This window comes from Microtus ochrogaster, linkage group LG2, assembly GCF_000317375.1.
Source record: "Microtus ochrogaster isolate Prairie Vole_2 linkage group LG2, MicOch1.0, whole genome shotgun sequence".
In the NCBI taxonomy this organism is placed as follows: Eukaryota; Metazoa; Chordata; class Mammalia; order Rodentia; family Cricetidae; genus Microtus; species Microtus ochrogaster.
The window spans coordinates 5,894,566-5,917,966 of NC_022028.1; the positions used below are offsets into that span (position 1 = coordinate 5,894,566).

A 23,401-nucleotide genomic window follows, 5' to 3' on the forward strand; every position below is an offset into this window, starting at 1 on the left:
TTAACTGGTCTTGAGTCTATTTCAGAAACCCAAAGGAGTAGGCTCTAATGCCAGCAAAGCAATGGAACTGCCAATGAGAGCAAGAGCAAGCGACAAAGAAAACAAGCTTCCTTCTTCGGGTCTTTTCTACGGACTGCCAGAAAGTTATGCCACAGACTGAAGGTGGATTGTCCCACCTCAAAATAATAATAATAATAATAATAATAATAATAATAATAATAATAATAATAAATCGTCTAGGTTAAAATTGGGTCTTCCCACTTCACATTATTTAATTAAGGAAAAGTGCCTCACAGGTGTGCCCAGCCGGTTGGGTTTTAGTCCATTACAGATGAAGTCAAGTTGACAACCAAGAATAGACATCACAGTTATGTAGAATCAGCCCTTTTCCTCCAAGGCAAAAATTAGTCCTGTATTCTTCACTAACTGTCCTATGACATATAAGACCAAGAATAAATGCTACCAGGAAAATTTGGGGTTCCATTTCATGGCCTCATCAATGAAAAATTTAGAAAATGACATAGAAGGAAACTTGAGGGTAATTTTATTAGATGATAAACAACAGGGTAGGAAACCTGAAATTCCCAGTGTCAGGTTCAAAAGAAACTCCAGGACAAGTGGCTAATGGTGGTGCCTATTAGCACACGGAAGTGTCCTCAGGCCTCCAGGCTCACTCAGTACCTGTGGTTCCCCTCAACTCTTTTCACCCCACCCCTACCCTAAACTTGTTCAGCTCATGAGCTTCCCTTCTCCCAGCTTCTTATTCCTATATGCATGCCTTTTTGAGCATGTTCTCTCTTGGTGCCATCGTGGCCCCTCCTCTATTTCCCCTCTTCCGGTCCTTCTCTCTTGTTATGCCTCTCCCCTCCTCTCATGGCCTAGTTACTCTTTACTACCTTCTCTCCCTGCTCTGAAGTCTTCCAGATGCCTCTGGATGTACTCTCCCCCATCTCTACAATAGAAGCATTCCCTTCAAACCATGCCTTGGGGTGGTCACATCCTCAGTTTGTACAGCCAGCACCTGCTTAAAAGAAGGCATGGCGACGAAGAAGAGAGAAAGCTTTTGGAGTCAAGGTCTGAGAAAGGTTCCATATTCAGCAATGGAGGACAGCAAGCAGCTTGTGTGAAAGGGGTGAGGCTTTAGAGAAAGTGTGGGAGTCAGGAAAACTGACAGACATTTGACCAATATCAGAAAGAAAAAGAGATAGGAACACTCATGCATGTACATTATAATTTATGCATATAGTTATAAATTATAATGCACCACATGTATCATGCACATATATAAATGCATGAAAGCAAATGAATACCTATATACACATATACATATACAACATTTGCATAGTCTTAGAAACATAAGCATATACATTTGCAATTTATACTACACACATACATGTGCATTCACATACATATACCTACACAGAGACATACTTATGCACATACACACAGGCATGTATATACCATATACACATATGCATACATACAAATGCACATGCATACACAGGTGTATACACATGCATAGGTACACATATTTGTACATATACATACACAAAGATGCACAAATGTACATACCATATAAATGTACAAATATACATATATAGACAGAGGCACGCACATACAGATGAACACATACACACACAAAAAAAAAATTTAATTGCCTAGAAGCTCCCTCAGTTCAGCCCAAACTCTAAGCCACCCCACTCATTCCGGGTGGTGCTGCTTTGTGTCAGTGTTGGTGACCTTACTTCACAATAGTGGCAACCGTTAGCAGCTGCTCTCCCAAGCAAACTCCAGATCAACTACAAAAGAAAGGGCCATATTTACTGTGGGATTTATGTACCAAATAAGTTTACTAAACTAAGGTCATTTAAATAAATTTGGCCTGAAATTACATAACTACCTGGATTTCTATATTGAAAGAAATAAAAGTTGTTTCCATAGCAGCAGGAGTCAGGAGTCAGGAAACATCAATCAATAAATTGACATTCAGGAAACATTACAAATATAGGCATTAAACTCGTACCTCACTGAAGACCTTTTAAAAGTACCTTTTGTTTTTTAATTTTGTGTGTGCCTATGTGTGTGCATGTATATGTGTGTGCATGCGTGCTTGTGTGTATGTGCGTGTGCTTGTGTGCATGCATGTGCATGTGTGTGTATGAGTATGTGTGTGCATGTGGGGGGTGGTGTGCATGCATATGTGTGCATGCATGTGTGTGTGTATGTGTGTGTGCACGTGTGTGTGTATGTGTGTGTACTCTCACATGTGGAGTCAGAGAACAACTTGCTGGAGTTGACCCTCTCCTTCCCCCATGTAGATTCTGGAAATCAAACGCAGGTAATCAAGCTTGGTGACAAGTGTCTTTACCCATTAACTATCTCTCCAGCCTCCTTCAAAGAATGTTTTAACGATACCAGAAGGGAATGATTTATCATTCTATAATAACCTTTGGTGTGAAACCAGCTTTGTTTCTAAACCAAAACTAAAAGTTTTGACTGTAGTCCTACAGAGATAGTTACTGTTAGACCCAAAGAAGCTCCCAAAATGGCGGTGCTGGTGACAATGTCATAGACCTCCCTTAAACCACCCTTAAAAAATCTCCCTTAAATCTGTCAACTTCCTAGTTCCCGGTCAATCTCAAAAGCCTGTATCACCTCAAGGACACTGCTATCAGATAAAATCTAGTTGTTTTTCTACCATTTTGCTCCTCCCACTGACCCCCCCATGAGAGACAGCCTTGGTAATTTGATCCTTAATAACCTTTCTCTCTAACCAAGGAGAGATTGAGTTCGGTGGTTTCACTTTGCCCTCACTTACAGTTACTAAGTATTTTGTAATACAAAAAACAAGATGACCAAATGACTCACACATAGGGCCATCTCTAGTCCTAATGATGTCTTCAGTCTGAAGGCCGGTCCAGAGGGCTGCCATTTACCAAACCATTGCAAAGCTGCAATATCAGCCTTCCCAGACTTAACCCATGAGCTGAGAAGACTACCCCGCTGATATCCATGAATATTGTGTTGTCACTGGAAAAGCCCATCTTGAGTGAGAACGCACATGAACAGGTTAGGGAAAGTAAATGTGTCTTATTTTTATTTCTAAAAATAATAACCCAAATTTTCTTTATTTACAGTTGTTTAAAAAGAAACAGTCATAAACACATCCACTTATCAATAGTAAGAACCGTAACAGCACTGTGTCTGTCTCACAGAGGAAGAAGCGAAGGTCCTACAAGCCAGGTTGTCTAACTCAAGAATTAAAATAATAAGCACACAGAACAGCCACCCAATGTTCTTTTCCTATTTGGGGGAAACTGAACATGAACAAACTGCAGAGTAGATACGCTATCCTTCACATTTGACCTTTAACCCTGCCACCGACACTGGGTCTGACCTGAATCCTCCAGACCCCCAGGATTCCCTCAGTGCAAGGATGTCTGGGTCCAGGGCAACAAGAGAAGCTTGGGGGATGAAAGCAGACAATCCGCAGGCCGCTGTGGGCTCACCAAGGAGACCACTCAATGCTTTGCAGATGGAGGGTGACTCTTGACCACGTGAACAAATACCAGTCTTTGTCAAATCAGAGCCAACAGGCCAGTCTTTGGAAAATCCTGCTAGTTCACTGTGAGCCTCAGCTGGTTTCCAACTGAGGTAATGCTCCTGGCTGGAAGAGGATGTCGCTTTATTCCAGCTATGGTTTTTGTTCTTCCTTCTCTTGAATCCCAGCATGCAAGGCATCTCCGAGAAATAAGCCATCTGGACAAGAAGATGGAGCACTTGTTGGTACATAGAATGATAGCTGGCATTTCTAAAAACTTAGTTTGTTTCAGGGCAGAGGTTCTCAACCTGTGGGTCGCGACCCCTTAGGGTCAAAACTCAGACGTTTACATTACAATTCATAACAGAAGCAAAATTACAGTTACTAAGTAGCAGCAACATAATTTTATGGTTGGGGGGGCACCACAAGATGAGGAACTGTATTAAAGGGTCGCAACCTTAGGAAAGTTGAGAACCACTGCACTAGGGGAATTATTTTGTTTATCCTGAAACCATCCTGAAAAAAATGTGCTATTATATCTATACCATGATTAACAGAGGAGGAAATGAGATCGACTTGCCTGTATATCTCACAGCAGCAAGGCTGCTCCCTGCCTGTGTTGTCCTGATTCCTGGATCATAAAATGAACTAAGAACCCACGTTGCTCTTCCCAGTCTCCAGTTAGTCTTTAGAAGGACTCTAGGGCTCTGAACTCACATTTGCATCGTTTTCTTCTATTTTTTGCTCATGAATCTTATTTCCATAGGGAAATGAACCCTGGCTCCTTTTAGGAGCGCTTGAGGCTTAAGCAAACATGCCACGGAGGAACTCTCCCTAAGGTCAGAGGAACACTGTGTTGCAAGGCCTGCTGCTGCAGGTGTGAACAGCAGGGGGCACTGTGCAGCTCTGGCCTCCATAAGAATAAGGTTCACCTCTGTGTCTTCTCTGACCAGATCTGCCATTCAGAATCCACCCCTGAACCAAAGTACCCTGCGGGTCAGGTCTCTGCAGTCCTTCCTCACCACAGGCCTCAGGGACAGAGCTGCTGCCATTCTGTATGCACCCCCAATCTTGACCTGAGATCACTGGGAGGGATAAAGGCAGCCTCCACGACCTAAATGCCCCTCTCTCATCCCAAAACCATTCCTAACGTCTGACTACCGGAGCTCGACTACTGTTTAGTCTATGACCCAGCATGCCGGTTAAGAGCAGCCAATACTGCCTTTTCTGCATGGCTTCACCATGACTGGTCTACACTCCTACCTTGTACACACCAAAAAACAACCAGAGTCTTTCTGTGGTTGGGACTCTCTTTGTTGAAAGACACTCCCACCCGACATCCCCCACCTCCTTCCTCTCGCCCCTATGCCACCAAATCTCCTTTCCAGACTTCAAATTTTCACCTACTGTGACTTTCCTGTCCCTCTACACGAATGCTTGCTTATTTGATCCCTTTTTCTGCCACGACGCCAACTGCTCTTCCAGAGTCCTTTTAATACCATGTATGTATAGGTGTAAATTCACGGCCCAATGACAGAGAAAACTCAATAGGGAGAGAGACACCCGCAGAGCACATGCCAAAAAGATTCAAAACTCGGCTCATCATCTACCTCTTAAGTCCAAAAATAGAACTGAAAATCAAATAACAACAGAGAGCGGCCTTTGCTGACAGTACACTCCCAACTTCCCAGTCTTGGTGCAGTACAGACATAAGCCCCGCTGAACATAGCGGACAATGAGGACTGCTGAGAAGTCAAGAACAATGGCACTGGGTTTTGATCCTACTGCACGTACTGGCTTTGAGGGAGCCTAGGCAGTTTGGATGCTCACCTTACTAGACCTGGATGGAGGTGGGTGGTCCTTGGACTTCCCACAGGGCAGGGAACCCTGATTGCTCTTCGGGCAGATGAGGGAGGGGGACTTGATTGGGGGAGGGGGAGGGAAATGGGAGGCGGTGGTGGGGAGGGGGCAGAAATCTTTAATAAATAAATAAATAAATAAATAGCCTCCATAAGCCTATAGGGAGTGGCACTATTAGGAGGTATGGCCTTTTTTGGAGTAAATGTGGCTTTGTTGAAAAAAGGAGATGTATCACTAGGTGGGCTTCGAGGTCTCAGATGCTTAAGCCATGCCCAATGTGGTAGTCACTTCCTGCTTCCTGCAGATCTGGATGCAGAACTCTCAGCTTCTTCTCCAGCACCAGGTCTGCCTGCATGCTGCCATGCTTCCTGCCATGCTGACCACGGACTAAACCTCTGAACTCTGAGTCCCAGTTAAATGTTTTCCTTTGTAAGAGCTGCCATGGTAACAATGTTTCTTCACAGCAATAAAACCCTCAGACGATGCGGGATGGTTTTAACTAGGTGTGTCAGGTCTCCACACAGCCTAGAATCGGATCACCTGGGAAGGGAGGCTTAATGCAGTGTTATCTAGCTCAGATGGGCCTGTGGGCAAATCTACAAGACTTTGACTTGATTGTTGATTTATATGTGAATACTCAGCCCACTGTGGACTGCCCATTCTGTAGGCACGTGAGCCTGAACAGCAAAAAGGGGAGAAAGCTAGCACAGAGCAAGCAAGCATCCATGTTTTTGTCTCTCTGCTCTTGACTGTGGATATGAGGTTTGAAACTCCTACCTTACTTCCTCAAAATAATGAACTCTAACCTAAACCAATAAATGACTTCTCCCCTACATTGTGTTCGTTTTGTTTTGTTTTGTTTTTGTTTTTGGAGCCTGTCCTGTAGTTCAGGCTTGTAGTTCAGGCTGCCCTCGAACTCACAGAGATCCGCCTGCCTCTGCCTCCCAAGTTCTGGGATTAAAGGCATGCTCCACCACTGCCTGGCTCCTAAACTGTGTTAGTTTATTTTCTCAAGGCAACGGAAGTTAAACTAGACCAAATGACATGACAGCATCGTCCTTCTTTTGCTTCCCAGCACTCCACGCCTGTTAGTCTGCAGAGATGACTTTTTCCCTTCAGCCTTTTCTCTCTCCCTTTCCCTGGGACCCTGTGTCCAGGTCCCACACCAGTACATCAAGTCTGTAGGGTTTGTAATGTCAGAAACTTTACAAGATTTCTTCTAATTCACAGTATTTTTGTTTCCTCCACTAAATTGGTTCCAACCCCTGCCTGAGCCATACGTCAAAAAGAAAAGAAAAAAAAAACAACATAAAAGAAGACATGGCCACTGCCAGGTGATGGAATACAGTCACACTCAGCTATGTACATGTGGAAGGGCCATGGTAACTTCTCCAAGAAGAGGTCTGATATGAGCCTGTGTATCCTCTACGTGCTATTACTTAGTGGCCGTTTCTGGCTGCTGTTTTGTGACTTAATCACCTCCTTGTGACTGCCTAAGTTATCCCCCTCCCCGCAATTTCACCTGTATAGAAATAAATCTCAGGGGTCAACTGTGAATAAGCAGGTAACTGCCACATGGACACCCATACCCTCTTAGGAATGATTCTAGGCCCCGCTTCACTAGGGAGAGGCACGTCTGCCCGTTGCTTTGTGACTTTAATCAATCAATGCTTTTGTCTGGGCAGCAGAGTTACCGTTAGTGCCAAAATCGATTCACAAGAAGGAACTAAGTCCTTCTTGAGTAATGAACAGAATGAATGCAGAGACTCGTAGCTCCCAAGAAGCAGAAAACAAGCAACAGTAGCGGGCTCAACTCTCAAGAGACATGGACACCACCATCTCTAAGGCTTGGGATGCACTGTGGAAGATGAGGGGGAGATCTGCAAGATGCCATTCTCTGCAGTCTAGATGTCTCTAGAGGCCACCGCAATCATCAGCTCATGATGACTGTAGATGCTTACACTTGGAGAGGCTCTATCCACAGTCAGTCATGGAAAGGTGAGGGACTAATGATGCCCCACCCTTTGCCTCTGGACTGCTGGTTAGTAATAAGATTCTGGAAGGGAGGGAATCATGGTCTTCTATTGTATGATCACTGCTGAGCCCAGCAGGCTCCATCAGTTAGCTCCAAACCCATGGTCATAGTCAGCCCTAGTTGAACTTGGTGGGTCAGAAGACAAAGCAAATAGACCTGAACATGAGAGAGAATTTTGTAGGGACAAATGAAGATGGGTGGAAGGACAGGAAGGAAGTAGGTGGCAGCGGTCAGTATTCATTGATTACACGTATGAAACTGTCACAGAACAGATTTACTAATAAAGAAAATAAAAAAGGTTAGAAGGGAAATAAGATGTGTGAGCTTGGCAAATGGCTCAGCGCATCATCTATGAGTACAAATGAGGTCACAGCATCTCCTCGCCAAGGCCATATGGTTGAGGTCTAGTCATAGAATCTCAGCTGCCACTGTCCCTGTGCTCACTTTTGTGCTGGGCGGTAGAGAAGTACCCCTCTTCTGATAGTCCTGCTGTCCGTTCTGTTTCCCTCTCGTCTAAGACATGCTCACGAGTGCTTCAGCGGCGCCTGCAAGTACAGTTTCTACCTGGGTGTTCAATACTTACATTTTAGTCTCAGCGACTCAGTACTTTGGATCCATTGACTGGACTTAACGATGCCTTCTAAATGGGGTGAAAATAACAGAGTTGTCAATGAGCGATGATACTGTCAAAACTATGCATACTTATAGATTAACGTGCAGGCTGCCTAAAGATAACAGTGTGAGAATGAAGCCCCAGAGAAATATCCAAATTGATACAGCCATAAAGGATAGAATTACTGCATTTTACTGAATGCAATATTAAGGGTGACTTCATTGTCATTGTTTTGTTTTTTTACATAAAGCTGGTTAAGACACAGTATATTAATTGGCTAGGTGGTATATGTTTAACTTAAGAGATGTTAAATAATGGTAAAGAAAATTTCTGTCTTAAAATTAATAAACTGTGATACTAAAAGTCACACTTGGAAGCATCCGTAGATAGTGTGTCTCAATGCATCTAGAAAGACTGTTTCTAAAGCTCAGAGGAAGAATATACTGGTTGAACAAATAAATTTGAGCAGATTCAGAAAATTTGGCACTCGGTCAAATTTTCAAAGACAGATTGCCAACTCCAAAGTCTTCGTTACAGTCAGTACATATACAGTTACTCTAGTCCATGGAAGTGTGGTCTACTGGAGAGAGTCCCACACATGGAGGGTGGGCAGGCTTTGGTTGGCATTTCCTCCTGGCAATGATTCTACTTCTAATAAGATGGGTGAGCTTGCACACAACTCTCAGCTACACTCCTCACTGGTAAAATGAGTGGGTTCAACTTTCTCATGTCCTAGCTCCCACTTTTTATAAACCACTGGTCCTGGGTTAATCTCAGTGGCCTCATGTCAAGCTAAAAATGTACACACATGCAAAATTCCCCCAAAAGGTATCTTCTGATTCTCTCTGTCTTTGTGAAATGAGAAAGAAAAAAAGAGTAATTTTGCTAACAAATTTTGAGTCCTGGACTATGGCACCCATCTCTGCATGCGTGAGGATACTGACCCATCAGTCTGTCACTGGAAGGAGGGACCTTACCTCTGCTGCTCTCGACTTCCCCTCATCCTCAGAGCATCCCTTATCTAAAAAGCAATGACAGTCAGTGATTCATAGGTGTCAGGAGAAGCAGCGCCATTCCAAAGTCCAGACACATGTTCTAGAACTTTAAGACCAGCGAGTCTGACCAGAGCAACATTAGGTGGTTCAGCAGTGCACCAGAAAGCTTTTGGATAAAAGTCGAAGTGTGATATTAACAATAACAGAACTATTTTCAAATTGTAGCCATGGTTTCCGTTCTTCTTCCCAACAATATCCTCATGCAATCTCTGCTCATCATGACAATAAGCAAGCAGAGAGAGTAGAACATTCTCGTCTTCCTTCCTCATAGTTGCTGCCATGAGTAGACAGAACAGAATGCTGGGAAGAAAACAATGAGGCAGACGCCATAGCTCTCCTCTCCAAGATGGATGCAGGTTAGAATCTTCCTGAGAAGCTACCACCTCGTGGTGCTACACACATTAATAGAAATGGGTTAATCAAGATATGAGCGTTAGCCAAGTAGAGGCTAGATATAATGGGCCAGGCAGTGTTTAAATGAATACAATTTGTGTGTTGTTATTTCAGGTATAAAGCTAGCCATGTGGGAGCTGGGCAGGACGAAAAGCAGGCCTGCTCCCTATTGCCCTGAGCTGTACTCAGTTCAGCAACCCTAGACTCTGGTTAAAATTATTTCACCCTCCTGATTCCCTCGGCCACAGGAAATTATCTGGCAATGAATGAAACAAATTCAAATTACCTTGTAATCCATAATCGTGCCGAACACCAGGATGAAAAAGCCCTGTAGTAAAATTCAACAAAATCATTAAAGAAAACTTCCTGAGCAGCATCCTGGTGTTATTTTAATCTTACTCTTCTGACCCCTGAACAGTGCCTGGACATTAGAAATCCATTTCCACTGACGCAGATGGACATGCATTGGCAGAGCCTGGCATGGTGGTACAGATCTCTATTCCTAACTCTTGGGAGGCAGAGAAAGGAGGATCTCTAGTTCAAGGCCAGCTATATGTATCATGAGTTCTAGACAAGCCTGAGTAGCTTAGCAAGACCCGTTTCTAAGATAAATAAAATAAAATGGGCCAGCAAGGTGACACAGAAGGTAAATGCACTTGCCACAAAGGCTCAAGACTGGAGTTTGATCCCTAGGATCCAAGTGGTGGGATTAGAGAAAATAACCCTGGTATGCTGAGCTCTAACTCCACATACAGGATATACATGTGTGCGCACACATACAAATGAACAGGGCTGGAAGAATAATACATATTTTAAATTAATGAAATAAACATTGATGGGTCTTTTTTTTTAATCTACCTTCTTCCCTGGCAATGAGGATCAGCCTCGTGAACTTGAGCACATGGGTTATTGATGCCTATTGAATGTCCAATGATGTAAAAAGAGTTTTCAACCTTACTGTATTGTTTGAATGAGAAGCGTCACGTATTTGAACACCTAGTCTCCACCTGCTGATGCTGTTGTGAGATAAGGTGGAACTTTTTGTGTGTGAGACCTAATGTACAGATGTATGGCAGGAAGTGAGAAGTCTGTAGCCAAACCAGGTTCCAGCCTGAGCTGTCTTCTTCCTTATCCACATAAGATGGCACAAGCTCTTGACATCAAGACCTAAGCCACAGCTCACATACTACCACCCCACACCCGCTACCATGAAACTAAGAACTGAAATAAATGCCTTCTTTTCTTGAGTTTCTTGGGTCTGGCCTCTTATGACAGTGACAAGAACAATTCCTATAAAATGTGGATTCAATCCCATAATTTCATCTCAAATATTGAATTGTTGAGTCGTTCTCAGAATGACAGGTATACATGACATGGAATCTGGTCATTCAAAAAAATCACAACCAGGGAAGCAGAGAACTAATCTTTAAAGAAATGAAACTTGTGTCCTGTTTTGAATTGGGGTAAACATTTTGTGAATAGTCAACCATGGACTCTGAGACGGTAGAATTTTTTAGCAAAAGTAAATGAAAACTACAAAGGCCTGGAAGCTGGGGGAACCTTTTCTCAGTCAGTTTTGCTGCAAAGAAAACCTGATCAGGTGACAATGAAATATTAAATGTAAGTCACAGGGAACTCTAGCTAAGAAAAGAGAATTTAGCAAAACCAAAGGTGTTTTTAGCATTATCTATGAATAAAAGAGAAATATAAGTGTTCTGAAGAGGAAATACAGATAAACTATTCCTAAGGTTTAATAAGTCACAAAGAAAAAAGATGAGGGAAGGAACTGCAGTTCCATGGTAACAGCTGGTATAGCTTGTATGGGGCCTGGGTTTGGTTCTCAGCACCAGAAAGAAAAGAGGGGGACAGTGAAGATGGGAGGTGAAGAGAACAGGGGAGGGAGAAGGAAAGGAATAGAGAGAGGGGAGGGGAGAGGGAAGAGGGGAGAAGAGGGGACGAAAGGAAGAGAGGAGAGGAAGGGAGGGGAGAAGAGAGAAAAGGGGAGGGGAGAAAAGAAGATAGGAAAGGAGAGCAGAGAGGAAAGAGAGGAGAGGAGGGGAGAAGAGAGGAGAGGCAGGGAGGAGAGGGGAGGGAAGGGAAGGGGAGGGGAGGAGAAGAGAAGAGAGGGGATAGAAGGGGAGGGGAGGGAGGGGAGGGGAGGGGAGGGGAGGGAAGTTATTAGTTACTAATTTCCAGAGTGGGAAAATTAGCCACAGATGATGGCCCACACATGAATCCCATTACTCAGGAGGCTGAGGCAGGCGAATAGCTATGAGTTTAAGGCAAGCCAGGGCTAAAAAGTAAGACCTCTCAAAAATAAAACAGAACGGGGATTCAGAAAGAATACTCAGCAGTTAGGAGCCATTGTTGCTCTTGCAGAGGACTTGTGCACCCACACAGTAGCTCACAACCATTTGTAATTCCAACCCAGGGGATCGTGTGCCCTCTTCTGACCTCCTTGGGCACTGCATGCACATAACGTAAAGATATACATGCAGACAAAATATCCAGGTGCATAAAATAAAAAAATTAAGGAAGAAACTTTTAACTTAAGGCAATGACGATTTTTGAGTTCAGAAAAACAAAGGCTGAAGTCTGTGTTTCCTCTTTACGACCACATAACTATTTAAGAAAATGCGTAAGATACACGAGCGGCCTAAGTTGGAGTCTCTTTAAAGTCTGTACCTGGTTGGCTCCTTGGGCCATGCCTGACAAGCCAACAGGAAAGCTGTTTTGTTGGACAGTTACAACGTTTAGAGTGGAAATAAGAAACCTTCCCCAGACCGGAAATCTTTGCTCTTTGCCAGCCTTCCCCTCTGCTGCAACCTCTCAAATGTGCCATCACAGCTCAGCGTCGGCTACAAGAAAACCATGAGAAAAAACAGGCACGGCTGTGTGCCAGTAAAACCCTATTTACACAAACAGGCAGAAGCCTGAGTTTTCCAAGTCCTGATTAAAAGTGTAATTAAGACTATCAGCCCGCCAAATTTTCTATGACTCATAGGTAGGGAATGCAATCTGATTAAATGATAGGGTCCCCGAAAGGCAAGCTTAGAACAAGAGGGACCATCTTGTCAGAGCGTGTGTGGGGGAAAATACAACGGAGATCATTCCAATCCAAATCCATATCTCGCCAGGAGAGAAAAGTTGAGATCTGGAAAAAAATGGCCTTCCCAAGATCAGATAACATAGGACTATATCTAGATATAAATCTAGATATAAATAGTAACTAACTTTTATTCCACAAGAAATGGAAAGAAAGAATTATAAGAATTCCTAACTGGTCAACTTCCAACGTGAAGGTCCTCTCTCTGCGCTACAGAAAATGTCTATTTTGCTGAGTTCCCTGGAGAAGGACGGCATTACGCCTATTTTGATCAAGGAGCAACCTTTGACATCCATGACCAAAGGACAGTCATCAATGTGAGAAGACTAGATGTGGGCATGATATGGAAGACTCAGAGTAAGTGAGAGAGAAAGAAGGACAGGCCCCTCCCACCAGCCTGGTCAACTGACCCCAACATTATCGGTGGTCAAGCATATCAAATCGCACCTATAACCTCAGCACACGGGAGCCTGAGACAGGCAGATAGCTACAAGTTTGAGGTCACACTGGCTACAGAGTGAGATCTTGTCTCAAAAACAATCTTTTTTTTAAAAGACGGAGGGAAAAGTATCAAGTGAGGTGACTCAGCAAGTGAAGACTCTTGCCACCAAGCCTGATGACCTGAGTTCAATCTCCAGATTCTGCACAGTGGGGAAAAAGAAGTGACTCCTGTAAGATGTCCTCTGATCTCCATATATGTTCTGTGGCACGCATATGCCCCCCCCACATACATGGACAGAGTGTGCACACAATAAATAAATAGTTATTTTGAGTGGGGAAACAAACCAGTCTAGGTGGGATATGCTACGCTTAGACACCCCTGAAATATAGAAAGAACACTTGGTATCCTTTAATGGTAAATAAATCACAGCCCCCATGCCTTGGTGTCTAGCCAGAAACACAAAGCAAATCCCCCTTATTGAACTTACCTGGAAAGCATTGAGCAACGCAAAGATTATGTGAAATACCAGGTGTGTGCCTTCTAGCAAGGTTGCTAGACCAAAACCCCAGGTCAGTCCCAGCAGCGGGGTGAGGATGGCAACATTTTTGCTGATCCTGAAAACTATGGCCATATCCTGAGATTTTGAACTGCCCATCAAAGGCCTCTGAGTATTAATAGCAACTGCCAGAACCACAAGGAGATTCACAGCAACAATGGCCAAGGCTGGGATGGCAAACGCAAAAAGGGCTTTGGTTTTGTTCCAATTAAGCCAACAGGCATCGTCTCTGATGTAACCTTCCTCAGGCTCAGTGACGGTAACCGTAATGACAGCAATCACCAGAGGACACCCATAGCCAACGAGAAAGCCTATGGCCATCATACGAGACTTCATTATCCGGCGGAAAACAACCAGGATTCCGTAGACTATGAGCAGCGCTTTGAAGAGCATCCAGAAGAACAGGGAGAGGAAGAAGAAGTGACTGAAAAATGTGACAGCCACACACCACTTGCGATCCGCCCGAACATATGCATTGGAGCCAATGATGAACCACACGTTCGCAGTCAGGAGGGACACTGCAATGTTCACGATGCACACGTGGCGCATGTAGGATATCTCAGTCACAACCACCCGGGACCAAACCACAGCTTCGATGACCAGGCAGAGCGCCAAGCTAAAGATGGAGACGCTGAGCCCAACGAAAGTGATATAGTTCAGAACCTTGTCCCTTACAGGCTTGGATGACATGAGAATGGAGAAAGACATCACTGTTCTGTTGCATTTACAATGGCAGTTCACGGCGCCTCTGGTATCTGACACCGTTTTACATGGGCTCTCGTCCCACTGCCTTTTCTCAGAATGCCAGCCGACACACCGGCTGCTGGCGCTCTGGGATTTATTGATCTTATCAAAGGTGAGTATGATTTCTTTCAGATTTTCTGGCAAAACCAGTGACAAGATCAGACCATTTACGGGCTTTGGGAGATTGACATTTGGCCCATGGGCTTCTTTCAGAATGGCCCCCAACGTTGGAAAAGCTATGCCGATGGCTTGGGAGACGTTGGACGGCAGCTCACGTAGTGCTTGCCTGGGAATTTCTATCAGTACTAGGGCATCTTCTGTGTCATCGGACACCGGCATGGAGAGGTTGAAACTGTTCTCAGAGTTGTTGCGATAGATGTGGGCACCTTTCGTCTGAATGAAGAGTTCATTGACAATGCTCTCAGATTCACCGTGGATTTGGAGTTTCTTGGCGAAGGAGTTCACTGACTCCAACAAATCTGAGCTGGCATTTTTATTGGGAATGAAAGCCCAATTTGAAATGGCAGTCTTGTTAAGGATATGGTTGGCCATTTTTCCATAGTTCTGCAAAGGAAACAAGCCTGTTAGTGTAAAAGAGTTAGTTTCTAAAACCCAAAACTTTGGCAGATCTAATTATTTCATCTCGTCTGATATTGGCCTCTTCAAATTCACTGTATATTGTGATTGTGCATGACGAATGTTAATGGAAGAAAATTCAAAGGATATAAACAATATTATTTTAGTATTAAAAAATAGAGATACTCTCAGCAGTTGGTCTGGCTAGTTTTATGCCAACTTGACACAAGCTAGAATCATAATCTAAAAGTAGGAAACCTCAGTTGGAAAATATGCTTCAATAGATCCAACCGTAGAACATTTTCTTAGTTAGTGATTGATGCGGGAGAGCCCAGCCCATTGTGGGTGATGCCATTCCTGAGCTGGTAGTCGTGGGTTCTATAAGAAAGCAGGCTGAGCAAGCCACGGGAAGCAAACCATTAGACAGTACCCCTCCCTGGCCTCTGCATCAGCTCCTGCCTCCAGATTCCTGCCCTACTTGAGTTCCTGCCTTGACTTCCTTCAAATGATGGGCTATGATATTGAAGCAGTATAAGCTAAATAAACTTTTTCCTCCCCAATTGATTTGCGGTCACAGTGTTTCATCACAGGAATAGAAAGCCTAAATAAGACTGCAGGAACTCCAGGACAAGAACCAAAAGCTACAGAGAAACCCTGTCTTGAAAAATCAAAAAAAAAAAAAGACTGCAGGAACTGACCCAGGATCAGTTCCCAGCATCCATATGGCAGCTCACAGCCATCTGTGACATCAGTTTCAGTTCTGGCCTCTGAAGGCATCAAACACACATTGTATATATACATACATGCAGGCAAAACACTCATACACATAAAAATAAATCTTTTGAAAATATACATAATATATACATATATATCATATAGTATACGTGTTTATCTAAACATTATTGCATCTGAGGAAGATCCTCGCAGTACAGAATATAGAACTCAAGTTCCATTAAATGTAAAAAATTGTTTTTGGAAGGAAGTATATGTGAATTCCATGATAGGCTTGAGAAATATTATATACATATCACAACCCTATATCCCTCCCTTTAGTAATAAATACCAGTGCTCATGAGCACAATAGAATCCCTGAGAAGATGACCAGGTCTTGCTGGAATTGACCTCAGCTAGGAGACTGTTTTCTCAACATCCATGAAAGCCTGGGTCCCCTTCCCAACACAGCAAAGACTAGATGGAGTGATGTTCATCTGAAATCCCAGGCGGAGGGATGTGGAGGCAGGAGAATGAGAAGTGCAAGGTCAGGCTTAGCTGTAGAGGAAGTTTGAAGCTAGCCTGGGCTCCATGAGACCGTATCTCAAAACCCGAAACCAAAAGACCCATCCTAAGGGAACACGTTTGGCTTTGTTGAACACACTGATACTAACTACTGTTGTAATGCGCAACTCCCTTCTAAAAATGCAGAGTCAAACAACGTGATCTCCTAGGGTAGATTTCGTGTAGGCCCTCACTATGCATTCACAGCCTAACTTTTTTATAAAGAAGAATGTGTTAACACAGAAAGCTGAACAGAAATGTCTGCTGCTGGAAAGAACACTTGAAACGGTTAAAAATAGCAAGATTTGATTTAAAAAAAAAAGTGGGTCTCGTGTTTAATGAAATTAATTTCTTGAGTACCTTCATTTTCTCGTGAGTCACATTCCCGTGTTGTCCGTCCAAAGTCTGCAAGCCTGTGGAGATGTTTTTTAATAACTCTACTACGAATGCGATATTTCCAGACGTAACTTTGGAGGACTTCACAGGGTCTACTATACAGATGTAGTCCTCGGGGCAGTACTTGTGGATTCCTTGAAAGACATCCCCAATATGGTGCTGTGCCTTGTGGTCTACTAAGTTCATGGGGAAAAGGGAAGACGATGCCATGGAAAGGCTAGCTGCAGGATTTGCGCCCTGAGGGAAAAAAATTGAGAAGCCAACATGCATTAGCTGAAAGGAACTAAACCACAGCAATCTCTGTGTGGAAAACAGGTAGACAAGGTGGCCCTGGAAAAAGCTCGCTTGCTCAGAATAATTTAAGGCAGTCACGGGAGCCCTGGCTACCACCAAAATTCCCACAGAGCAGACTAGTGAACCTTTCTGGAATTTGCTTTCAGAATAATGGTTTGAACTGCAGTGTGTTGTTGTAAGTATGTGTGTGTGTTCATGTGTGTGCATGCCACAGCCTGGAGGATGCCCTCACCTGTACATGCACATATGAGTTAACATTGGTGTCCTCCTCAATCAGCCTCTCCACTTAAGTATTTTGTAGGATTTATTTTGTTTTTAATTATTTAGGATTTGTTTTACTTTTAATTATATATGCCTATATGTGTCTGTGTGCAGGTATGTGCACGTGAGTGCAGGTGCCTGGGGAGGCCGAAAGAGGCTATGGGCTTTCTCTGGAACTAGACTTACAGATAGCTCTAGTCCATGCAACCTGGGTGCTGGGAACCAAAGCCTGGGCTTCTGGATTGGCAGTAGGATTTCTCAGCACCTCCAGATCTCTATCTCATGGAGCTCACTGTTTTGGCTAGACCAGCTAAATGGCAAGCACCAGGGTCCTGCCCAGCACGGGGCCTATAGGCACATGGGGCAGTTCCATAGATGCTGGGTTCTGAACTCATGTCCTTGTGTTTACCGGCACAGCAAGAACTTTACCCACTGACTCATCCTCCCCAGTCCTTCAAAATTTATAAAAAGACATATTCTACAGAAAGATCCAGGTGGAATGTCAAAGGAGAATTGATTGGGAAGGGTTAGCTATTCAAATGCCACATACTAAAGAATCACAATTTTTTAAAAACATGTGCATTGTTCCAAGTATATGTTAGTTGACCATTTCCTGTTGTTTTTACATATATTTCCTCAGAAAGTGACTCTGAATAAGCAAGCACTTTTGCTCTCTTACACCTGTCACAGGAGTTCCAGAGACGTCACCAGAACCCCTGGGCTGGAAAGGCAACACCATCCGCAATTCCTCTAGAAGGAAATACAAAAGTGTGGAGATGCGTGTCCTTCGGTGGGGTTGGAGGGAAACAGAGAGAAGTGGGTACTCGATAGAAGTATATAAGACAGATTCTTATTGTAATTGAGACATGTAGGAGCCATTGAATCCTTATTCCTGCTAGACTCTCTCTGTTTTAGTTAAAGGACTGAAAGCATTAGAAAAGAATTAATTTAATTCAAGACATATTCAGTTGATTAATTAGCAGAAGGGGCATACAAATTCACCCATAAAGCTAAGATATTTTACTGTGCTACTGCAGGACCCATCGTTTGCATGTAGCTTAAGCAACTTTTACTGGATTTATTTAACCTTTCATTTCCAAAGTTAGAGTCGGCACAATCTCTCTTGCTCAGCTGGACTTCTCACCCAATCTTGGAACTGATCTTCAGGAGGAAGACTGAGAGAGTGAGGAGAGAGGTAAGTACGTCAGTGCGTGGGTAAGGAAAGACGGCCATGATGCAAGCCTCAGGCAGCTGTCCCCAAGTCCAAGCCTGAGACTTATTGCCATTTAGAAGAGACAAGAATGGAAGTGCCGCCTTCCACCCCACCCCACCCCAGGAGAGTTAGCTCCTGTCACCAGGAGTGTACCCAGCATCACCTGAAACAGGGCGTCCACAGAGAGGCTTGTGCATGTTTCCGTTGTTTTCTGCCATTTGCCTTGACTACATGTGAATACTATTTCTCCGCGGAAATAGGGATCACAGTTCTGGCTACAGTTGGAAGTCGAGCTGCAATTTCCACTGCATTTATCTAAAAACAGGAAGGGGGCAGGGAGGGAGGGAGGGAGGGAGGGAGGGAGGGAGGGAGGGAAAAAACAAAAAACAGCAAGTTAGAGGCCAAATTACCATTTCCACACTGACAAATGCATCTAGTTCAAATGCCATCTAGTTCATTCTGGGATTCTGTGAACAGCTCGCCAAGGAGATGACATTGAACTGCATTCTCAGCAATAAGAAAAAGCTGCATGGTTGCTGGTGAAGCTATTGTCCAGGAAGAGTGAGCAGAAGACAGAAAAGGAGTCCTCGGGGTATTCAGAAATCCCTGGTGAGAACCCCTGAGGAAGAGAAAACAGGGGGGAACCCAGGAGCCTTAAAGACTCTTGTACAGTGTATTTGAGTTTGGTCTCTAGCTATTGCACTGTTTGGGCAAGGTTATGGAACTTTTAGGATGCCAAGTGTTGCTGGAGGAATTATGTCCCTAAGGACAGGCACTGACTGAGAGTGTACAGCCTCACCCACTTCTAGTTTGCCCTCTCTGGTTGAAAATGTGACCTCCCAGCTCCCTGCTCTGGCTGCCTGCTGCCGCGCCTCCACCAGTTATGGACTCTCCTGGAACTCTCTCTTCCTGAAGTTGCCTTAGGTCACGGTATCTTATCACAGCAACCAAAGATAAAGGATACAAACACCGAATAGAAACCTTAATTGTATCTGTGGTTGACAGATACTTGGCAGGTGAGGAGAACAAGAGTCAGTGAGCCTTTCTGTGCAGAGCTATACACACAGAGTTGATGGGTACAGCACGGGAAATGCACATAACCTTTACATCATTGGAGGTGCAGTCACTTGTCATTATTCACTGGGGTTACTTTCTATATGGTCACCATGAATGCTGAATTATCAAGCACTAATCTCCTGTTCCCAGAGGGATATAAGGTGAAATTCCTGGGAATTTCTGTTCATAATATTCACAGCAACTGATGAGATATTCTCAACAACTGTGGTCTTCCTTTGTGTATATTTTGTGTGTACTAGTCTTTAATATGCATTGCTAATATGTATTGTTGATTCATTGAGTTGAGCTCACAGTACCCAGCACTCAGTGCACAGTGTTCTTACTCAAGCCTGAACAGTGCCAACCTAACACATACATTTTCTCTATCACAGCCTTCTTTGAGCTAAAAATACTACACAACAGTCCAGCATTCTTGTTAGAGGATCACTTGAAAAAGAAAAATCACCATCATCAAGTCCCAAAACACAAAATGATGTTTCGCGGTGAGTTTTTGGTGGTGGTGGTGGTGGTGGTGATGTTTTGTTTTGTTTGTTCATTTTGGCTTTGGTTTTTTGTTTATTTGTTTTTGACACTTCGTGTCCAGAACAGATTGGACTGTGTCCATGTCTGTGAGAGATTATCTTCAATTTTTTAAAATAATTTATTTACTTTTATTTTATATTCATTGGTGTTTTGCCTGCTTGTATGTCTGTGTAAGGATGTTGGATCCTGGCATTACAGTTGTGAGCTGCTCTGTAGATGCAGGGAATTGAACCCAGGTCCCCTGGAAGAGCAGTCTGTGCTCTCAACCACTGAGCCATCGCTCCAGCACCCGAGAAATTATCTTAATTGATGATGGATGTGGGGAAGGCTGGCATGTTGTGGGCAGCACCAGGTAGCCTGTGCTGTTTAAAAAAACTAGATGAAGCCGGGCAGCGGTGGCACACGCCTTTAATCCCAGCACTCGGGAGGCAGAGGCAGGCGGATCTCTGGAAGTTCGAGGCCAGCCTGGTCTACAAGAGCTAGATCCAGGACCGGCACCAAAGCTACAGAGAAACCCTGTCTCGAAAACCCCCCCACAAAAAAAAAAAGAAAAGGAAAGGAAAGGAAAACTAGATGAGGGTGAGCTGGTAAGCAAGGCTGAAAGCCGTTATCCTCCATGGATGGTTCCTGCTTTAGCTCCTACTCGAGTTCATGCCATGACTCCTTTCAGTGGACTGTCTCAAAACCAAAAGCAAAAGAGGAAAAAAGGAGGGAAAGAAAAAGCGTTGAGAGATATTGCAGTGTTGAAATCAGCAAAAATGAGGTAATAATTTGCAGCAAATGAAGGGTACCACCATGGTTATAAACTGGATAGCTCTAGATACAGTTCCACTCCTAGCCAAAGGAAGTAAGGGTTTGTATTTTTTTCCTTGGCATCTACCCAAGATACTTACTTTGGCTAATTCATTAACTAGATTAGTACTGAATTTCTCCACCCACTGGTTGGTGATGCCATGGTGTTGCTGCAGATACACCATGGAGAAGCATCTTGCACAACTACTAGCTTCCTTTCTGCCCTCTTTCCCTATCCAACATCACATTGCATAAATATGTGTGTCCCTGGCCTTGAACCTGACTGCGACCTGAAATGTCTGGGTGAAGTCACATGATGCTAAGATGTTAGTAACGCTAATGTTCTCATTCCTCCACTCCAGGAGTATGGCCAGTCTTACCACCACCAAACCGCCTTGCTTTGCTTTACCAGAACCCAGAGCACAAGAGTGCTGCTGCCCAGATTTAAGAATCCTGAATATACCTTTGGAGGAAAGGAGAACAGTGTCCTCCTGGCCTGTTCGAAGTTTAACAAACTTATTTCCTTGTTAACTGAAAATGGACATCAGTCTTCTCTTCTAAAGCATGTGTGATTATGTGTCAACTCGCCTGATTAGTTAAGTAAGAAACCAACCGTAAGACAATATATCAATGCTGAGAAACACAGAGAATCATGGGAGGTAAGCCTGAGGTCTGAAGATGCTTCCACCATCTGCCTCCTTTTCCCTTTTTGCGCCATCTCCAAATGAATGAAAACTATATTTTACAGCATTACATACCTTGTGTCCGACTAAACTTATGCTTCCATAGAGGTGTTTGAAAGTCATCTTTATCCTGAAAAAAAAATTCAAAAACAATTACTGTTTGATGTTCTCTTTCAATTTCAATTTAACTTAGAGGATCCATGTTAATGTATAGAGTACAAGCTCTCAGGACTAGGGTGGCAACCGTGGCGGGCTCGAGAGATGGTTCTGAGGGAACTCACTGGAGAAGACACAAGTCCAGGGCACACTACTGTCTGAGAGCTCACCTTGAAGGTCACCTGAGCTCTGAAGGTCAAGTTAATGGATGGGGTGGATCTCTTGTAGCTTTAAGGACCCAGAGAGAACACAGAAATGGCTATTATACCATCAATCTAGTCTCTGCCTGTACTGACTCTCCAGATGGAATACAGCTAAGGAGAAACCCCAGGTATTCTAAATCCATCCTTAGTAGGATGAAAAGAACAGAAAGTTCACTGGGTTGCAATAATTGAATCCCAAACTTTGTATTCACATAAAGGATTGGAAGTATCACCTTAAAGTATAAAAACTGATATGATAAAGATATATGACAAAGAAATTAAGACTCTGTGAAGCAAAACAACTCCCAGAGCCAGCAAAACCTCAGTAAGATCTGAATCTAATTTGCTCTGCTGCAGTTTACATCTCTCCTGTCTCGGCAGCTGTACACAATCTCCGAGGCTTGCAAAGTGACTGCCACCCCCAGCTGCTGCCTCCTGGGCTGTTCTTCCCTGCCGCCTCCTAACTTTCGTTGTGGTTGTTCCCTCCCTTTGAAAATTACCACCGATAAGAGTAAAGCTATGATCATGCAAAATTGTATTTTAATTGGTGTGTTACTTATCAGCTACCTAAGACATCTAAGGGAACTGAGGGATTTCTGGTAGGATCACACTGGAAGAGAACAAACTTACTTTTCTGTGAATCTTGGGTTTATAGAGAGAACATTCCGTGGTCAGAAAAAACAGTAAAGAGCAGACGATGGTCACCTGGGCCTTCATTTTCACACATGGGGATTTTACCCTGAAACAAAAAGCAAGGAGGTGGGGTCAGCTGGAGGTGATGACGTCACCTGGCCTACCTAGTGCACGGCAGGGTGAACGCTTAGTGTATATACCAGACAGAGCCACCTTGGTGTGGCTAGAGCCACGGGGAAGAAGGGACTCAACTGAGAAAGCGACCTCCTCCCGTTGGCCTACAGACTTCTCTGTGGGCGTTTTCTTGATTAGTGAATGATGTAAGAGGTCCCGGTCCTCTGTGAGGAGCTCTACCCCTCAGCAGATCCTGGGTTGTATAAAAAAGACTGAGTAAATCACCAGGAGCAATTCCAGAAATCAGCGTCCCTGCATGGCCCCTGCTTCAGTTCCTATTCCTGCCTTTTCTTCCTGCCTGGGTTCCTCTTCTTGATGGACTGTGTTTGGGATGTGAAAGGCAGAATAAGCCCTTTACTCCTCAGGTTCCTTTTAGTCAAAAGGAACAATCAAAAAGCCCACCAGGTCACACACCAAACAACATTCCTTAGGAGAGGACTCTAATACCTATTTTCAATCTAGTTAAAGTGCAAAAAAAAAAATTAAGAATTTCTCTCATCATTGATCTTTCTACTGAAGAAGATGATGGAAGCATCCAGAAAGATACATATTCAGCAAAACTCCAGTCCCGTAAATTTCTTGAAAGCAATATTTATCAAATTTTCTAGAGAGCCTGGGAAGATGGTTCAGGCACACCTGTGGTCCTTACCACTAGGAAGGCAAAGACTGAAAGAGCCTTGGGGCTCACTGGCCAGCCAGGCCAGCCAGTTGTGGGTTAGTGAGGAGACCCTGTCTCAAAAATACAGTGCAAAGTGACAGGAGAAGAAATATCATCCACTGGGCAACATATGTGTGTACATT

General features: G+C 43.8%; 1 protein-coding gene across 1 annotated transcript in view; it reads right to left on the bottom strand.

The window, feature by feature from the left end:
* Positions 1-3,231: 3,231 nt before the first annotated feature.
* Adgrf4 (adhesion G protein-coupled receptor F4) overlaps positions 3,232-23,401 on the bottom strand; it is a 29,580-nt gene continuing 9,410 nt past the window's right edge. The window contains exons 2-10 of the mRNA XM_013350980.2: positions 22,424-22,532; positions 21,510-21,564; positions 18,524-18,675; positions 16,557-16,829; positions 13,533-14,909; positions 9,784-9,825; positions 9,027-9,070; positions 8,020-8,076; positions 3,232-3,759 (exon numbers count right to left, since the gene is read on the bottom strand). Of these exons, the coding sequence (XP_013206434.1) occupies positions 8,064-8,076; positions 9,027-9,070; positions 9,784-9,825; positions 13,533-14,909; positions 16,557-16,829; positions 18,524-18,675; positions 21,510-21,564; positions 22,424-22,510 (2,043 nt within the window). The 5' untranslated portion in view covers positions 22,511-22,532 and the 3' untranslated portion in view covers positions 3,232-3,759; positions 8,020-8,063. The remainder of the gene's footprint in view (positions 3,760-8,019; positions 8,077-9,026; positions 9,071-9,783; positions 9,826-13,532; positions 14,910-16,556; positions 16,830-18,523; positions 18,676-21,509; positions 21,565-22,423; positions 22,533-23,401) is intronic.